The 14,863-nt window shown below is 42.3% G+C and overlaps 1 protein-coding gene across 1 annotated transcript in view; it reads right to left on the bottom strand.

Annotated features, from left to right (window-relative positions):
- nalcn (sodium leak channel, non-selective) overlaps window positions 1-14,863 on the bottom strand; it is a 175,149-nt gene that overhangs the window by 63,353 nt on the left and 96,933 nt on the right. The window contains exons 16-24 of the mRNA XM_068032929.1: window positions 12,857-12,993; window positions 12,111-12,249; window positions 10,984-11,057; window positions 7,864-7,965; window positions 6,859-6,928; window positions 5,227-5,318; window positions 4,998-5,120; window positions 3,099-3,155; window positions 2,240-2,360 (exon numbers count right to left, since the gene is read on the bottom strand). Coding sequence (XP_067889030.1) covers window positions 2,240-2,360; window positions 3,099-3,155; window positions 4,998-5,120; window positions 5,227-5,318; window positions 6,859-6,928; window positions 7,864-7,965; window positions 10,984-11,057; window positions 12,111-12,249; window positions 12,857-12,993 — 915 coding nt within the window. The remainder of the gene's footprint in view (window positions 1-2,239; window positions 2,361-3,098; window positions 3,156-4,997; window positions 5,121-5,226; window positions 5,319-6,858; window positions 6,929-7,863; window positions 7,966-10,983; window positions 11,058-12,110; window positions 12,250-12,856; window positions 12,994-14,863) is intronic.

Here is a 14,863-nt window from a genome sequence, read left to right as displayed (position 1 = left end):
TAGGCTACAGCTAGGATTTGCCAACCCTCCAGGATTGCTCTGGATTCTCCAGAAACTGAAGGTTTATCTCCTGGACACTGCTGCGAACAAACACAATGCAAAAGTGATGCAGTGGTTAGCACCACAGCCTCACAGCTCCAGCGACCCGGGTTCAATTCTGGGTACTGCCTGTGTGGAGTTTGCAAGTTCTCCCTGTGTCTGCGTGGGTTTTCTCTGGGTGCTCCGGTTTCCTCCCACAAGCCAAAAGACTTGCAGGTTGGTAGGTGAATTGGCCATTATAAATTGTCCCTAGTATAGGTAGGTGGTAGGGAAATATAGGGTCAGGTGGGGATGTGGTAGGAATATGGGATTAGTGTAGGATTAGTATAAATAGGGTGGTTGATGGTCAGCACAGACTCGGTGGGCTGAAGGGCCTGTTTCAGTGCTGTATCACTAAACTAAACTAAAAAAAAATCAGCAGGAGCATAAAAAAAATGGGGAGATGGGAGGGGCAGATGGAGGGCTGAAGTCATGTGATGAAAACTCCAGGAATACGTCCAACTAGAGTTGAAAACCCAAATACAGGTTCACACCACGTGACAATTTCCAGTTGAGAGAACTTAACAAGTCACATGATCTTTATCCACACATCAAAGCTTCACATTTGCCAACATTTCCAGCCCTGGTGTGGGGAGTAATGAGCATGTTCAACATTGTGCACTACCTTTTTTTATTCATTCATAGGATGTGGGCATCACTGGCAACACCAGCAGTTATTGCCCATCCCTAAGTGCCCTTGAGAAGGTGGTGGTGAGCTGTCATCTTAAACCGCTGCCGTCCACGTGGGGTAGGTACACCCACAGTGCTGTTAGGAAGGGAGTTCCAGGATTTTGACCCAGCGACAGTGAAGGAACGGCGATATAGTTCCAAGTCAGGATGGCTTATGGCTTGGAGGGGAACTTGCGGGTGGTGGTGTTCCCATGCATTTGCTGCCCTTGTCCTTCAAGGTGGGAGAGATTGTGGGTTTGGTAGGCGCTGTTGAAAGAGCCTTGATGAGTTGCTGCAGTGCTTCTTGTATATGGTACACACTGTTGCCAATGTGTGCCTGTGGTGGAGGAAGTGAATGTTTTAAGGTGATGGATGGGATCCTGATCAAGCGGGCTGCTTTGTCCTGGGATATGTTGAGCTACTTGAGTATTGTTGGAGCTGCACTCATCCAGGCACATGGAGAGCATTCCAAAACACTGCTGACTTATGCACGTTCTGCACATGCACGGAAACATTGCCTATGCACAGAAGTGGCAGCGATAGATCCGAAGCACTGCATTAGTTGCACGGACAGTGACCTGAAACAGTGGCCGATTGCTCTTTTAAGCAGTCGACACCAAGTAGAGAGAGATAATGGGCCTTCTGCTGGTTACTCAGGGTGTTGCCAGAGTTACTCCATCAGGGCAGCAGGTGTGTATGTTAGGAATTCAGGCATGTGGTACCCATGATTTTCTAGCGATAATTTTAAACAACTGGAAACTCAGGAGCAGGTCCTGCCCACATTTGAACACTCCGAGTAGATCAGGCATCCTACCAGGAGCATGCAGATTGAAAATCACCCCCTAAAACACAATGACTATAATTAAAATTAAGAGCAAGAAAGAACTTGCATTTATGTAGTGCCTTTCACAACCTCAGAATGTCCCACAGCGCTTCCCAGGCAATGAAGTACTTTTGAAGTGTAGTCACTGCTGTAATGTAGGAATTTGCACACAGCAAGATCCCACAAACAGCAATGTGATAATGAGCAGATCATCGGTTTTCAGATGTGGGTAGAGGGATAAATATTGGCCTTGACACCAGGGAGAACTCCCCTGCTCTTCAAAATAGTGCCATGGAACTGTTTCTGTCCCACCTGAGACAGCAGAAGGGACCTCATCTGAAAGATGGCACCTCTGACAATGCTGCACTCTCTCCACTGCACTGGAAGTGCCAGGCTAAATGTTGTTCTGCAGTCTCTGAAGTGGGACTTGAACCCACAACCTTCCGACAGAGGGGAGAGTGCTGCCCACTGAACCATGAATGACACTGTTAATGTAGTGATCGATTCATTTAAAAATTGAAGAATGCATGAGTGGAAATGCAACCCTGGAGACTTAACCTGGAAACTGTAAGATGCTTTTATTACACGTCATATTTTAACGTGTTATATTTTGGCAGAAGTAGGATATTTACTGATTTAAGAGCAGATGTGTTACAGATGTAAGTTTACCTGCAGAGTAGGTGTGTGCATAACTGTTGTAAAAGGTGTTTCAAACATCATGGATATACACGAGCAGATTGTGACGACAATCATCACCCAGTCTAGGTATGTGACCAATCCAAGCAAATCACTAGGAGACAGTACAATAAAAGAGTTACTCTTTAAAGGATACTATCGAGTTATTACATCAGTAACCAGAGGACATAAATTGAAGATAATTGGCAAAAGAACCAGAGAGGAGATGAGGAGAATTAATTTTATTTTTTTTTTACACACAGCAAGTTGTGATCTGGAATGCGCTGCCTGAAAGGGCGGTGGAAGCAGATTCAGTAGTAAATTTCAAAAGGGAATTGGATAAATACTTGAAAAGGGAAATTTCCAGGGCTCTGGGGAAAGAGCAGGGGAGTGGGACGAATTGGATAGATCTTTCAAAGAGCAGGCACAGGCACAATGGCCAAATGGCCTCCTCCTGTGTGGTATCAATATTTTCCCTTCGGCTCATTTCAATCTGCAGGATTACACTCTGACTTTCTAGGGGTGGGGATCAGGTTGAGTCAATGGGAGAGCTGGTGATGCACCTTTCCAAGAGAGGCAGCTTGCTCGAGCTATGAGGATAATACCGATCCCAGAACATATGGGAATCTGGTCTTGGAGGAGGGCTGATGGAGATTCCTCACCATGGCACTTACACCAATGCAGTGCTGTGAGGGCCTCCTGGAAATTTCCAGATTACCTTCACAGCTATTAACTTTGTGTTTAAACCATCACCGCGCGCAATACATTCTGAAGTTATAAAGTCAGACTTTGACATAATTAACACGCAACACTGCTCACATTAAACAAGATGATGAACAGAAAAGAAACTTACTACAGTTGATGGTATTTGGTATTCTTTACTGCTCCTGTAATTGGATCAGTCTTTGATCTACAAAATAAGAGCCTGGTTGTGACATGTGAAAACAATGTTCTGATTTTAAAATTCTCATCCTTGTTTTCAAAACCCTCCATGGTCTCGCTCGTCCCTATCTCTGTAATCCCCTCCAGCCCCACAACCCTCCAAGATCTCTGCACTCCTCCAATTCTGGACTCTTAAGCAACCCTAATTTCCATCGCTCCACCATTGGCAGCCATGCCTTCAGCTGCCTGGGCCCTAAGCTCTGGAATTCCCTCCCTAAACCTCTCTGCCTCTCTCTCCTCCTTTAAGTAGTTCCTTAAACCCCACCTCTTTGACCAAGCTTTTGGTTACCTGTCCTAATATCTCCTTACATGGCTCGGTGTCTAATTTTGTTTGATAACGCTCCTGTGAAATACCTTTGGGCATTTTGCTATGTTAAAGATGTAATATAAATCCAATTTGTCTTTGCTGCATAGAGGTGAAAGTACAAGTCTTCATGTCAGTAGTAGAAACTAACAGCTTCTGCCCCCATAATTTAAGTCCAAGTTGGTTGATCTGCTGATGTGCATGAAGTCATCAGTAAACTTGCTTGAATTTTTCTTGTCAATTTTTCCCCCCAGATGTGACCATTTGCTTTAACCTTCACAATAAAACCATGAAAAAAAGAACAAGACTAAATAAATAACGCGTTGGTCCAGAATTTGCTGGCGTGGGGCTTCTTACGGTGAGTGACAATGAATTAGCTTTTTCCCACACCTTTTAAGGCCCTGTAACTTGCTGGGTGTGAGCTGATAACAGTGCATGAGGGGCACTGGAGCATCTGGGACCTCAGTGTATGATAGTATCAACAGTCGATCTCCTTAACCAATGAGATTTAAGGATTGAGAAAGACACAGAAGAACGACAGAGAAGGAAATCGGGTGAATTAGCGTTAAATCAGGTAGAGAAAGAGAAATAAAGCGAGGGAAAGAAAGATTGGATTGAGAGAGAGAAAAAAGGGGCAAAAAGGAAAAGTAATTTAACATTTAAAAAAATCTAAGAACAATTTACTACCTGCAGGAGTGAGACTCCACAGTTTCAATTGTTCCCTTTCCGAACGTGTGGGGTTGAAGTTCACATCAGGAACATAAATCTCATCAGTAAAAGGATTCTTACGTTAGAGAGATACAGCACTGAAACAGGCCCTTCAACCACCCATTTATACTTTCTTTTGGGCCTCCTTATCTCGAGAGACAATGGATACGCGCCTGGAGGTGGTCAGTGGTTTGTGAAGCAGCGCCTGGAGTGGCTATAAAGGCCAATTCTGGAGTGACCCATTTATACTAATCCTACATTAATCCCATATTCCCTACCATTCTCCTACCACCTACCTACACTAGGGGCAATTTACAATGGCCAATTTACCTATCAACCTGCAAGTCTTTGGCGGTGGGAGGAAACTGGAGCACCCGGCGGAAACCCACGTGGTCACAGGGATAACTTGCAAACTCCGCACAGGCAGTATGCAGAACCGAACCCGGGTTGTTGGAGCTGTGAGGCTGCGGTGCTAACTACTGTGCCGCCACATTGCTAAGTACCAGCACAAACTTTCTGCTGCAAGCTTAATGGGTAATTAATGTGCAAATGCAGAAATTTCTGAAACTCAAGTTGTCGTGAGGCTAACAGCAGAAGGGATTAAATCGTCCAATAACTTGTAGCGATTCACAACTCACAGGGGACCTCTTCCTCACCACAAGATTTTTTTTTTTTAAAGCATTAATGACAGTGAGTGCCATTAAACTCACCATTATTTTTTTCAGCAATTTCTGGGTTAATAAAACCTAAGCACATAAGAAAACATTTTCTTTTGCAGAGCGAAAGAGAGAGACTTACGCATTAAATCGAGCCCTCACTACCACACGGCAGAATGTTCTAAATCTGTGCTCTCGGCCAACTATAAAGAGAGGTTTGTCAAAATAAGGATGATTTTCACGTAATTCTTCTTCTTGAACCTTGCTGAAGAGAGAAGCAAGTTGGGAAATTTTTAATTAAGACTGTTCAGAAATGTTTCTCGGAAGATAAAAACAGAGTTGAAAATGTTTGCAGAGAGCAGCAAACTTACCGTTTCATTTCAGCTTGTTCCTTCTTTTCCTGAATCATCTTTATTTCACTGTCTTCCCTCTGAGCGTTTCGGTATCGGACTGTGCTGGAGTGCTAGACGAAGAATGTAAAATTATTTCCCATGTATTGAGAGAATTACACATAAGAAACCGGTGTTATGACAGCAACTGAGAACAAAAGTTGTGCATAGGTACGGTAGCGTAGTGGTAATGTTACTAGACTAGTGATCTAAATAATGATCTGGAAATATGAGTTCAAATCCCACCACAGCAACTGTGGAAATTTAATTTCAGTTAAATAAAAATAAATCTGGAATAAAAAGTCAGCATCAGTAATGATGTCATTAAAAACCCATCTAGTTCACTAATGGCCTTGAGGGAAGGAAATCTCTTGTCCTTACCCAATCTGGCCTGTATGAAACTCTGGTCGCACAGAAATGTCAAGCAAGCCACCTAATTGTACTTAAGAAGGCAGCTCACCACCATCTTCCCAAGGGCAATTAGGGATCAGTGATAAATACTCCATGATGCCCAAATCCCATGAATGGATACAAAACAAAATTCCATTTAGTGGCATTGATCTAAAATAATGGACTAGATTTTGCAGTCATTCGAAATAAAAACAGAAAATGCAGGAAATACTCAGCAGGTCAGGTAGTATCAACCTAAAATGTTAACTCTGATTCTCTCTCCACAGATGTTGCCCGACATGCTGGAGTGTTTCTGCATTTTCTTTCAGATTTCCAGCATCTGCAGTATTTTGCTTTTTGCCGTTAGTTAGACTCGCACTTGCGCGTTTAGGTTTTAAGCTTTCTTGTGCGGCAAGTTGCTGAAAGTGTGAGCTGAGACTGTCGCAGTGAGGGAAAGTGTGTGAACACGGCAACAATTGTGTATCTCCTTAACCAATCAGACTGATGGGTTGTGAAATTAACAGCACAGGGCTTAAGATGGAATTGTAAATTAGGGTGGGTGAATTCAATGTCAAAGCAGGCACAGAGAGAGAAATAAAGACAGGGAAAGAAAAAGAGGAGTAAGAGAGAGAGGAGAAAAAGAGAGACAGAAAGGAAAGTTAAAAAATACTTTAAAATGTTACATTTTTAAAGTCTCCAACAACAGTTAGAAGCTGAAGGAATGATATTCCACATAGCAAAAGTTTTCAAGGCCAGAGAGATTGTTTAGCGGTAATTAAGACTTAACACATTCTTTAAAAGGGTATTTAGATGGAAATGGACATGCCTAACTTTCTGTGGTGAATTCAGTCCATGTCCATGTACAGGAACCTCATGGCGTTCAATACATTTCAATGGTGAGGCAGATAGTGAGATGCCGTTTTTTGTGCAGATCATGATGCAGCAGCACACCTCAGCCAACAACTTTTGGATTTCCGTGTTTAACCAGGCATCTGTTCTCGTCGAATGCTGTTGTTTCCATTTATTTATAAATAACGGGAAGAGCCATTATTCTCAGCGTTATTTTGACAAGAAAATTTGGCCCAATATGTTGTTGTTATTGATATTCCCAAGATTTAGTTCCTGGTCTTAAGTTTAAACTATATCTTTGGTAGTCATGGAAACATACGAGCAGCAGTGGAGGACAAGCACTATCTATACTCCCAAGGTTATTTTCTCACTCACGTCTTGTGTCAGCGTTTCCAATGATTTCCCTCTGCTGATTCTCTGACTACTTGAACCATGTCGGAGGGACCTGGAGTGTCAGAAACAATAATCAAAGCACTGTATTCAAATGAACACCTTCACCCAGAGAGATTATAGTATGGAAATGAAAAAGAGAATCACAAAAATTATCTTTTATATAATTGCAGATTCCCGATAACAGCTTGTGCAGGGAGAAGTCGTGCATTATAAAGTGTGTGAATTTTTAAAAAACCTTATGTTAAAATTGCCTTTTTAAATGAATGCCAATCTCGATAATTGAAATATGCGAAATGTTACATTTGGAGACTGATCTTAAAATGTCAATGTCACGATCAATATCCATTACTTTTATAAAGTTGTTCTCTGCCGTTCTCCCCTTCCATCCTCACAGCCCCAGTAGACAACACACTTTGCCCAGAAAGTGTGGCTGGAGATTTTGGTCCCAAATTTCCTATATGACATTTTACATCTACCTTACATAGAATTTGCATAAAGATTTACAGCACAGAAACAGGCCATTCGGCCCAACTGATCCATGCTGGAGTTTATGTTCCACATGAGCCTCCTCCCACTCCTCATCATCCCATCCTATCAGCATATCCTTCTATTCCTTTCTCATGTGTTTATCCAGCTTCCCCTTAAATGTATCTATACTATTCGCCTCAACTACTCCATGTGATGGCAAGTTCCATATTCTCACCATTCTCTGGGTAAAGAAGTTTCTCCTGAATTTCCTATTGGATTTACTCACGATTCAAGCCAAAGAATCTACAAGCTACGATGGTAAACTAGTTAACCCACCAAGCTAACCAGTACCTAAAGTGGTTTTAATGATTTCCATTAATAAACACGGCAACTATTTTGGATTAGCAATCTCTGACATTCATACAGCTAAATGTTGACCTAAAATCCCCTGAAGTTTTAATGGGCTTCTGTCTCACATATTTTAACGGCAGCCTTTAACACGTCTGATCGTCCAATTACCTGCGTTCTTGACGGATATGGTGCTGAACACTTAAAATAGAACGTTCTTTTGCAGGTTGTCCTTCAAAAGATCCACTCAACATTCGCTGTCGAGTGCAGGCCCTGCAGAAACCAAAATAAATTGACGCAAATATATTTTTATTTTCAACTGAGCGCTAAACAATTTTCTTTTACAACACTCAATCGCACTGATTTTTTAAAAAGTATGAAGGGGCAGAGTTTCCACTTCGGGCACAAATTGTGTCCATTTTGTAAAGTTTATATTTCTCCCCATGAGTTTATGCTCAAACTCATTTGCATATCACCAGATTCAAGATCTGCCATGATTCCAGTGCACTCGGGCAGTATGTTAAAATGTAATTAATTTTCTTTAACAAATTTTGCTTTCAAAGATATTCTTTGGTATATTTAAAAGTGGTAAATTGGTAAAGTTTGACTAATACAGCTGAAAATGAGGTTATCAAAAAAAATAAACATTTTAAATTAGATTATCAATCCACCGTGAGCATCCCGATGTTAAATAACTGAAAATTACTTAAAAAAAAATATAAAAGACCATTTTCTAGTTAGATTGGGGTACAATAGTCAGCTGCTTAGAAGATTTTAAAAAATCATTCAAAATCTTTTAAAACATTCCTATTAATGTCCCTGCACCCAAAATATCCAGTTTAATACTTGGAGCCTCCTCAAATGACTGCAAACCTATTAGCAGAAACCCGTCACAAAGACAAATGCATCCTGGGGGAATGGCCAGTTTTGTGGACTGGGTTGGCTTTTAGCACAATCTTCTCTAAAATTAGTGCAAAATATCGCAGAAACTCCAATTAGGCTGAATGCAAATTGTGTTTACATTTCCGTGATCTTTTGCAATTGTTGCCCTAATATTGGAGGAATAGCGCCAGAAAAAACAGTGCAATCAAGCGGAAACTCCAGGCTGATAACTTTTATTGGACAGGAGGTCGTGTACAGGAGTACTGTCAACCAGTCACATTCTTTCCAAAAAACGGTAAAAATATTAATCTTTTGTGTATAACTCATACTAAATCTATTGCCGTTGCAATTAAACACCAACAGTATTAATGTGCATACAAGTGATGAATGTGCTATGTTTTCATTGATTTGATGAAATGCTTATTGAGCAGCTGTAGTATTTTTATACTTCATGTTCCCAGTTTCCCTCCAACACAGCATCCCATATAATAGAACATTCCCAGATTCTGCCATTAGCCGAGGAAACAGGCAGGAAAGAATGGTCTGTGGCCGAGCAGCTCTGCCACACCACAGACAGGAACTTGTTCATTCAGACCTGTTCTGTTTCACTCAGGTTGTTAGACAGTGGGCTGACTTTTGACTACAGTGGGGTTAATACAACTGGTGTAAATCCTGCCCCGAAAGCTCTTGCAACTAAGAAGACTAATTTTTTTTCCCTGATGTGAACTCATTTACAGAATCGTTCACCCATCCAGGTTAGCAATGAGAAAGGAAAATTGCGTGCAATTAAAATTCAAAGGGATGGAAATAACTAGAGGGGCTGACAATCCCATGGATCGCCTCGGGACATTTTCCTATGTTAAGAGGTGCTATATAAATGCAAGTTGTTGTTGACGGCTTAGGGCAGGATTTTGCCCTTTGGGGTCAAATGCAGGTCACAACCCCACACTGTGAGGAACAGTCAACTGGCAGTGATTTTCCCCAAATTGGCCAATTAGTGGCCACAGTGCGGGCTCGCCTCCCAATTAAGGATGTGGGCGGGCTCACAAAGCTGGAGGACAAATAGGAGGCCTTCAAGCATGGAAGCAACAGCAGGCTGCCTTTTCAGGTAAGAGATCGGAGCGGGAGCTGCAAGATAGAGGCACCGTCTCTCCAACATTTTAAACTTTAAAATAAAAGATAGACTCAGCAGCTGGGCCATCATTGTGGAGGGTAAACCGCTCCACAGGGTGGCCTGCACCTGAAGCCAAGCAGACTGGGAGGGCCATTTTTATTAATACATTTCTTTTTAATTTGTTTGGGGATGTGGGTGTCGCTGGCTAGGCCAGCATTTATTGCCCATTTCTAATTGCCCTTGAGAAGGTGGTGGTGAGCTGCCTTCTTGAACCGCTGCAGTCCATGTGGGGTAGGTACACCCACAGTGCTGTTAGGAAGGGAGTTCCAGGATTTTGACCCAGTGACAGTGAAGAAACGGTGATATAGTTCCAAGTCAGGATGGTGTGTGGCTTGGAGTGGAACCTGCAAGTGGTGGTGTTCCCATGCATCTGCTGCCCTTGTCCTTCTAGGTGGTAGAGGTCGTGGGTTTGGAAGGTGCTGTCGAAGGAGCCTTGGTGAGTTGCTGCAGTGCATTTTGTAGATGGTACACACTGCTGCCACTGTGCGTCAGTGGTGGAGGGAGTGAATGTTGAAGGTGGTGGATGGGGTGACAATCAAGCAGGTTGCTTTGTCCTGGATGGTGTCGAGCTTCTTGAGAGTTGTTGGAGTTGCACCCATCCAGGCAAGTGGAGAGTATTCCATCACACTCTTGACTTGTGCTTTGTTGATGGTGGACAGGTCTTGGGGAGTCAGGAGGTGAATACTCGCAGCAGAATTTCCAGACCCTGACCTGCTCTTGTAGCCACAGCCTTTATGTGGCTGGTCCAGTTCAGCTTCTGGTCAATGGTGACCCCCCAGGATGTTGATAGTGGGGGACTGACTGATCGTAATGTCATTGAAAGTCAAGGGGAGATGGTTAGATTCTCTCTTGTTTGAGATGGTCATTGCCTGGCACTTGTGTAGTGTGAATGTTACTTGCCACTCATCAGTCCAAACCTGGATATTGTCCAGGTCTTGCTGCATACAGACATGGGCTGCTTCAGTACCTGAGGAGTCGCAAATGGTGCTGATCACTGCAATCATCAGCGAACATCCCCACTTCTAACCTTATGATTGAAGGAAGGTCATTGAAGCAGCTGAAGATGGTTCAGCCTAGGACACTACCTTGAGGAACTCCTGCAGTGATGTCCTGGGACTGAGATGGTTGACGTCCAACAACCACAACCATCTGCCTTTGTGCTAGGTATGACTCCAACATAGATGGGTAATATAATTTAACGGTCTTTTGTTGTTCCTTAACATGAAAAATCTTACCTAAGGATTTTATTTATCGCATTTTCCTTTTCAAGAAGATTTCGGGCACAGATGCTGGAAACTGATCGTCGCAACTGAAAATAACCATGAATATGAGAGCGAAGTTAAACCAGGACCTTCCTGGAAATCTAAAGAGACAGTTAATGCAGTGTGATCTTGCTATTGTTAATGGAAGTGAGTTAGACATAACTCTTGGGTCTAAAGGGATCAAAGGGTATGGGGCAAAAGCGGGAACAGGTTACTGAATTGGATGATCAGCCATGATCATAATGAATGGCGGAGCAGGCTCGAAGGGCCGAATGGCCTACTCCTGCTCCTATTTTTCTATGAAATGCAGCTAAATCTCGGGTTTTTAAAGAGAATAACCTTTTCCCAAATAGGCCACAGGTTATATCCACCAACACTGCAGTTTGCTTTCAGGTTATTCGCTTCCATTGCTTCTAGTCAACTTCGGCAGTATAAGTTGTGACACTGGGCTACATTTTCCTCCGCATTAGCACATTTTAGTTTGACACTGTATTTGCAGAAAAGGCCACACACCATAAGATCTATGACAATGGCACCTTTTTTGGAAAGTTCCACTCCAGGGACATGAACACACAATAAAGCTGGCACTCCCAGTGCCGTACTGAGGGAGCTGCACTGTTGGAGATGCTGTCCTTCAAGTGTGACATTAAACAGAGGCCCCGTCTGCCCTCAGGTGGGCCTAAAAGATCCCACAGCCATTATTTGAAAGAAGAGCGGGGAGTTTTCCCTGAGCTAGTATTTATCCCTCAACCAACATCACAGAAAACAGATGACTATCTGGTCATTATCACATTGCTGTTTGTGGGAGCTTGCGGTGCACAAATAGGCTGCTGTGTTTCCTACATTACAACAGTGATTACACATCAAAAAATACCTCATTGGCTGTAAAGTGCTTTGGGACATCCTGAGGTCATGCAAATTCTTTCAAATTTATGACATTTCCAAAGGCATCAGGCAATTTTCTGGAAATCAATTACTGCAATACTATTCTGAAGCAAAGGTGCAATGTTTGGCAATAAAGTCTGTACTTTCTGACCAAGTTTTGCAGAGAACAACCTTGTTTTTCTGTAAGAGTGTCATTAATATTGCTACAGTTTTACCTTCTGATCAATATATTTATTATCCTCAATACAGGATCGTTTAGAATGGTCACATGATGACGATCCTGAGGGTAACCTGCGGAGCAAACAACTCGTGTCTTGCTGCTGACGATCAATAAACTGCTTCATAAAACTTTCCCTAAAGATAAAAACAATGAGGCAGATAGTAAGACAAATAAAGTCTGATTTACAAGTACTCACTACATGCCATTTATGATAGGGAGTTTAATTTAATAAAACAATTTGCTATGGTGTCCATGGCACCTTCTTCATTCAAAGGGTTGTGAATTTTTGGAATTCTCTACCCTAGAGAGCTGTGAATACTCAGTCATTGAGTATATTCAAGACTGACTGATAGATTTTTGGACACCTAGGCAATTAAGGGATGTGGGAATAGTGCAGGGATGTGGAGTTGAGGTGGAAGATCAGCCATGATCTCGTTCAGCGGAGGAGGAGGCTAAAATGGCCAACACCAGCTCCTGTTTATGTTCTTACAAATGAACATCCTGCAGATTCAGAAACAGAACTGTATTTTACGGTGGTATTTTGAAACTATACTGGTTAAAAATTAAACTAATGTGCGAAAAGAAAATGCTGGAAATACTCAGCAGGTCTGGCAACATCTGTGGTGAGAAAAACAGTTAACGTTTCAGGTCGATGACCTTTCATCAGAACTGTTCTGATGAAAGGTCTACCCCCAGCCTGCTTTCAGGAGAAGCATTTCCAACACTACTGTCAAAACCTACCGGATTCTGGGAACTGAGAAGTCCGATGGTAATTTAGATATTTTCACCATCTGTGGTCTGTTGGGGAACTTTTCAAAGATTCGTAAGCGAAGTGGAAGCTTTTCCTTAGTATCAGCATTGGCTTCACTTTGTTTAAGCTGAAATTAAAATAATATATATTATAAATCAGTGATAACTTGTTTTGAAATTTTAAGCTAGCCTGCTTTTAGAATTCATTCATGGGATGTGAGCATCGTTGGCAAGGTTTTCATTTATCACCCATCCCTAATTACCTGTGAGAAGATGGTGGTGAGGCACCTTCTTAAACCTCTGCAGTCCAGGTACACCACAGTGCTGTAGGGATTTTAACCAAGCAACAATGAAAGCCGTTGCCTAGGTTGATGCTGGGTGTTTTGTCTTATTAAAAATCGGGGATGCTCAAGAGGCAGGAATTGGAGGAGCGCAGATATCTCAGAGGGTTGTGGGGCTGGAGGAGGTTAGAGAGATAGGGAACGGTGAGGCCAAGGAGGATTTGAACACAAGGATGAGAATTTTGAAATCAAGGCATTGCTTAACCAGGAGATTAAGTAAGATGTGGAGTCGGTAGACTTGATTTGCTCTAAGATAGACTGTTTGCTATGAGTCTTGCCATAAGACCTGCCCCAACTCCAACTCATTGGCTGACTGTGGGGTCAATGAACATTCTGGAACTTTATGGAACTTACTGTAGAATACAAGTCAGTGGAAACTCCAATTAAATGACAATGTTCTGTTAGATGACACCCTCAGCACTACATCCATTTCTGGTCACAAGGGAGCTAGCCCAATGAAATGCCAACAAGGCCGACCCAAAGTGATCCAGACTAATTTCAAGGCCAGTGTTTTACTTTTATAAATGTTGATCTACAAAGTGTTACCGCAAAATAGTGATACGTGTAGTATTGATCATGTGTAGATATTGCGCAGGGAAAGAAATGACTGACATTTCCAAAATTAATTGCTGGAATTTCCAAGGCATAATAGGTAGTTTTAAAGTTAGGTTTAGTGATTTTTTTTTTTGAGAATTATGTTTTATTCATGTGTTACGTTCTGAATTAAATTTTTAGGTGTATATTGGTCAAATGACACAGAAAGCAACAAAAAAAGTTACCAAAACAAATTTGATAGGTCGGTTTAGTGGTGATTGCTGGTTTGTGGATAAAAACTTAAAACAATTCACCTGTTGGACAGTTCAGTCTTGTACTCACAGATAATTCATCATCTTTGCTAACTGCCTCATGGATGAAACTAGTTTAATTGGTTTGCGTTTAGTCAGTTCGAATTGGAGACCTGCCAGTGAGGTTACCTCGACTGGGAAGTAGTTTCTTGACCCAAGCACCATTTCCTAATGATCTGGAAACAGGAGTTTAATTCCCACCACAGCAACTGGGGAGTTTAAATTCAGTTAATTAAATAAATCTGGAATTAAAAAGATAGTATCAGTAATGGTGACCATGGGATTACTGGATTGTTGTAAATTCCTATCAGTTCACTAATGTCCTTTAGGGAAGGAAATCTGCCCTCTTTACCTGGTCTGGGCCTACAAGTGACTCCAGACCCACAGCAAAGTGGTTGACTCTTAACTGCTCTCTGCAATGGCCTAGCAAGACACTCAGTTGTAATAAACCACTATGAAAAAGTCATCATAGCAGTACCTTCATCGTCACATCTCCGGGTCTACACTTAGGGACCGATAAAGTGGACGAGGCCTCGGTGACACCCCCGCCAAACTGCATCACATGGACTGCAGCAGTTCAAGAAGGCAGCTCACCACCACCTTCTCAATGGCAATTAGGGATGGGCAACAAACGTCAGACTTGCCAGCAGCACCCACATCCCATGAATGAATAAGAACCACCTAATGAACCTTTGTCGCACCACTTCTACGTCCGGTATATCCTTCTCTAGGTAAGGAGCCAGAACTGCAGTTTACACCTCTGAGGAATTTCAGGGCGATCGACAGTACTTCACTGTCACTGGAAGATCTTC

The sequence above is a fragment of the Heterodontus francisci genome, chromosome 6, assembly GCF_036365525.1.
Source record: "Heterodontus francisci isolate sHetFra1 chromosome 6, sHetFra1.hap1, whole genome shotgun sequence".
Lineage (NCBI taxonomy): Eukaryota > Metazoa > Chordata > Chondrichthyes > Heterodontiformes > Heterodontidae > Heterodontus > Heterodontus francisci.
Note: the sequence above shows the minus strand (reverse complement) of the source record. Positions and strands in the feature narration are given on the sequence as shown.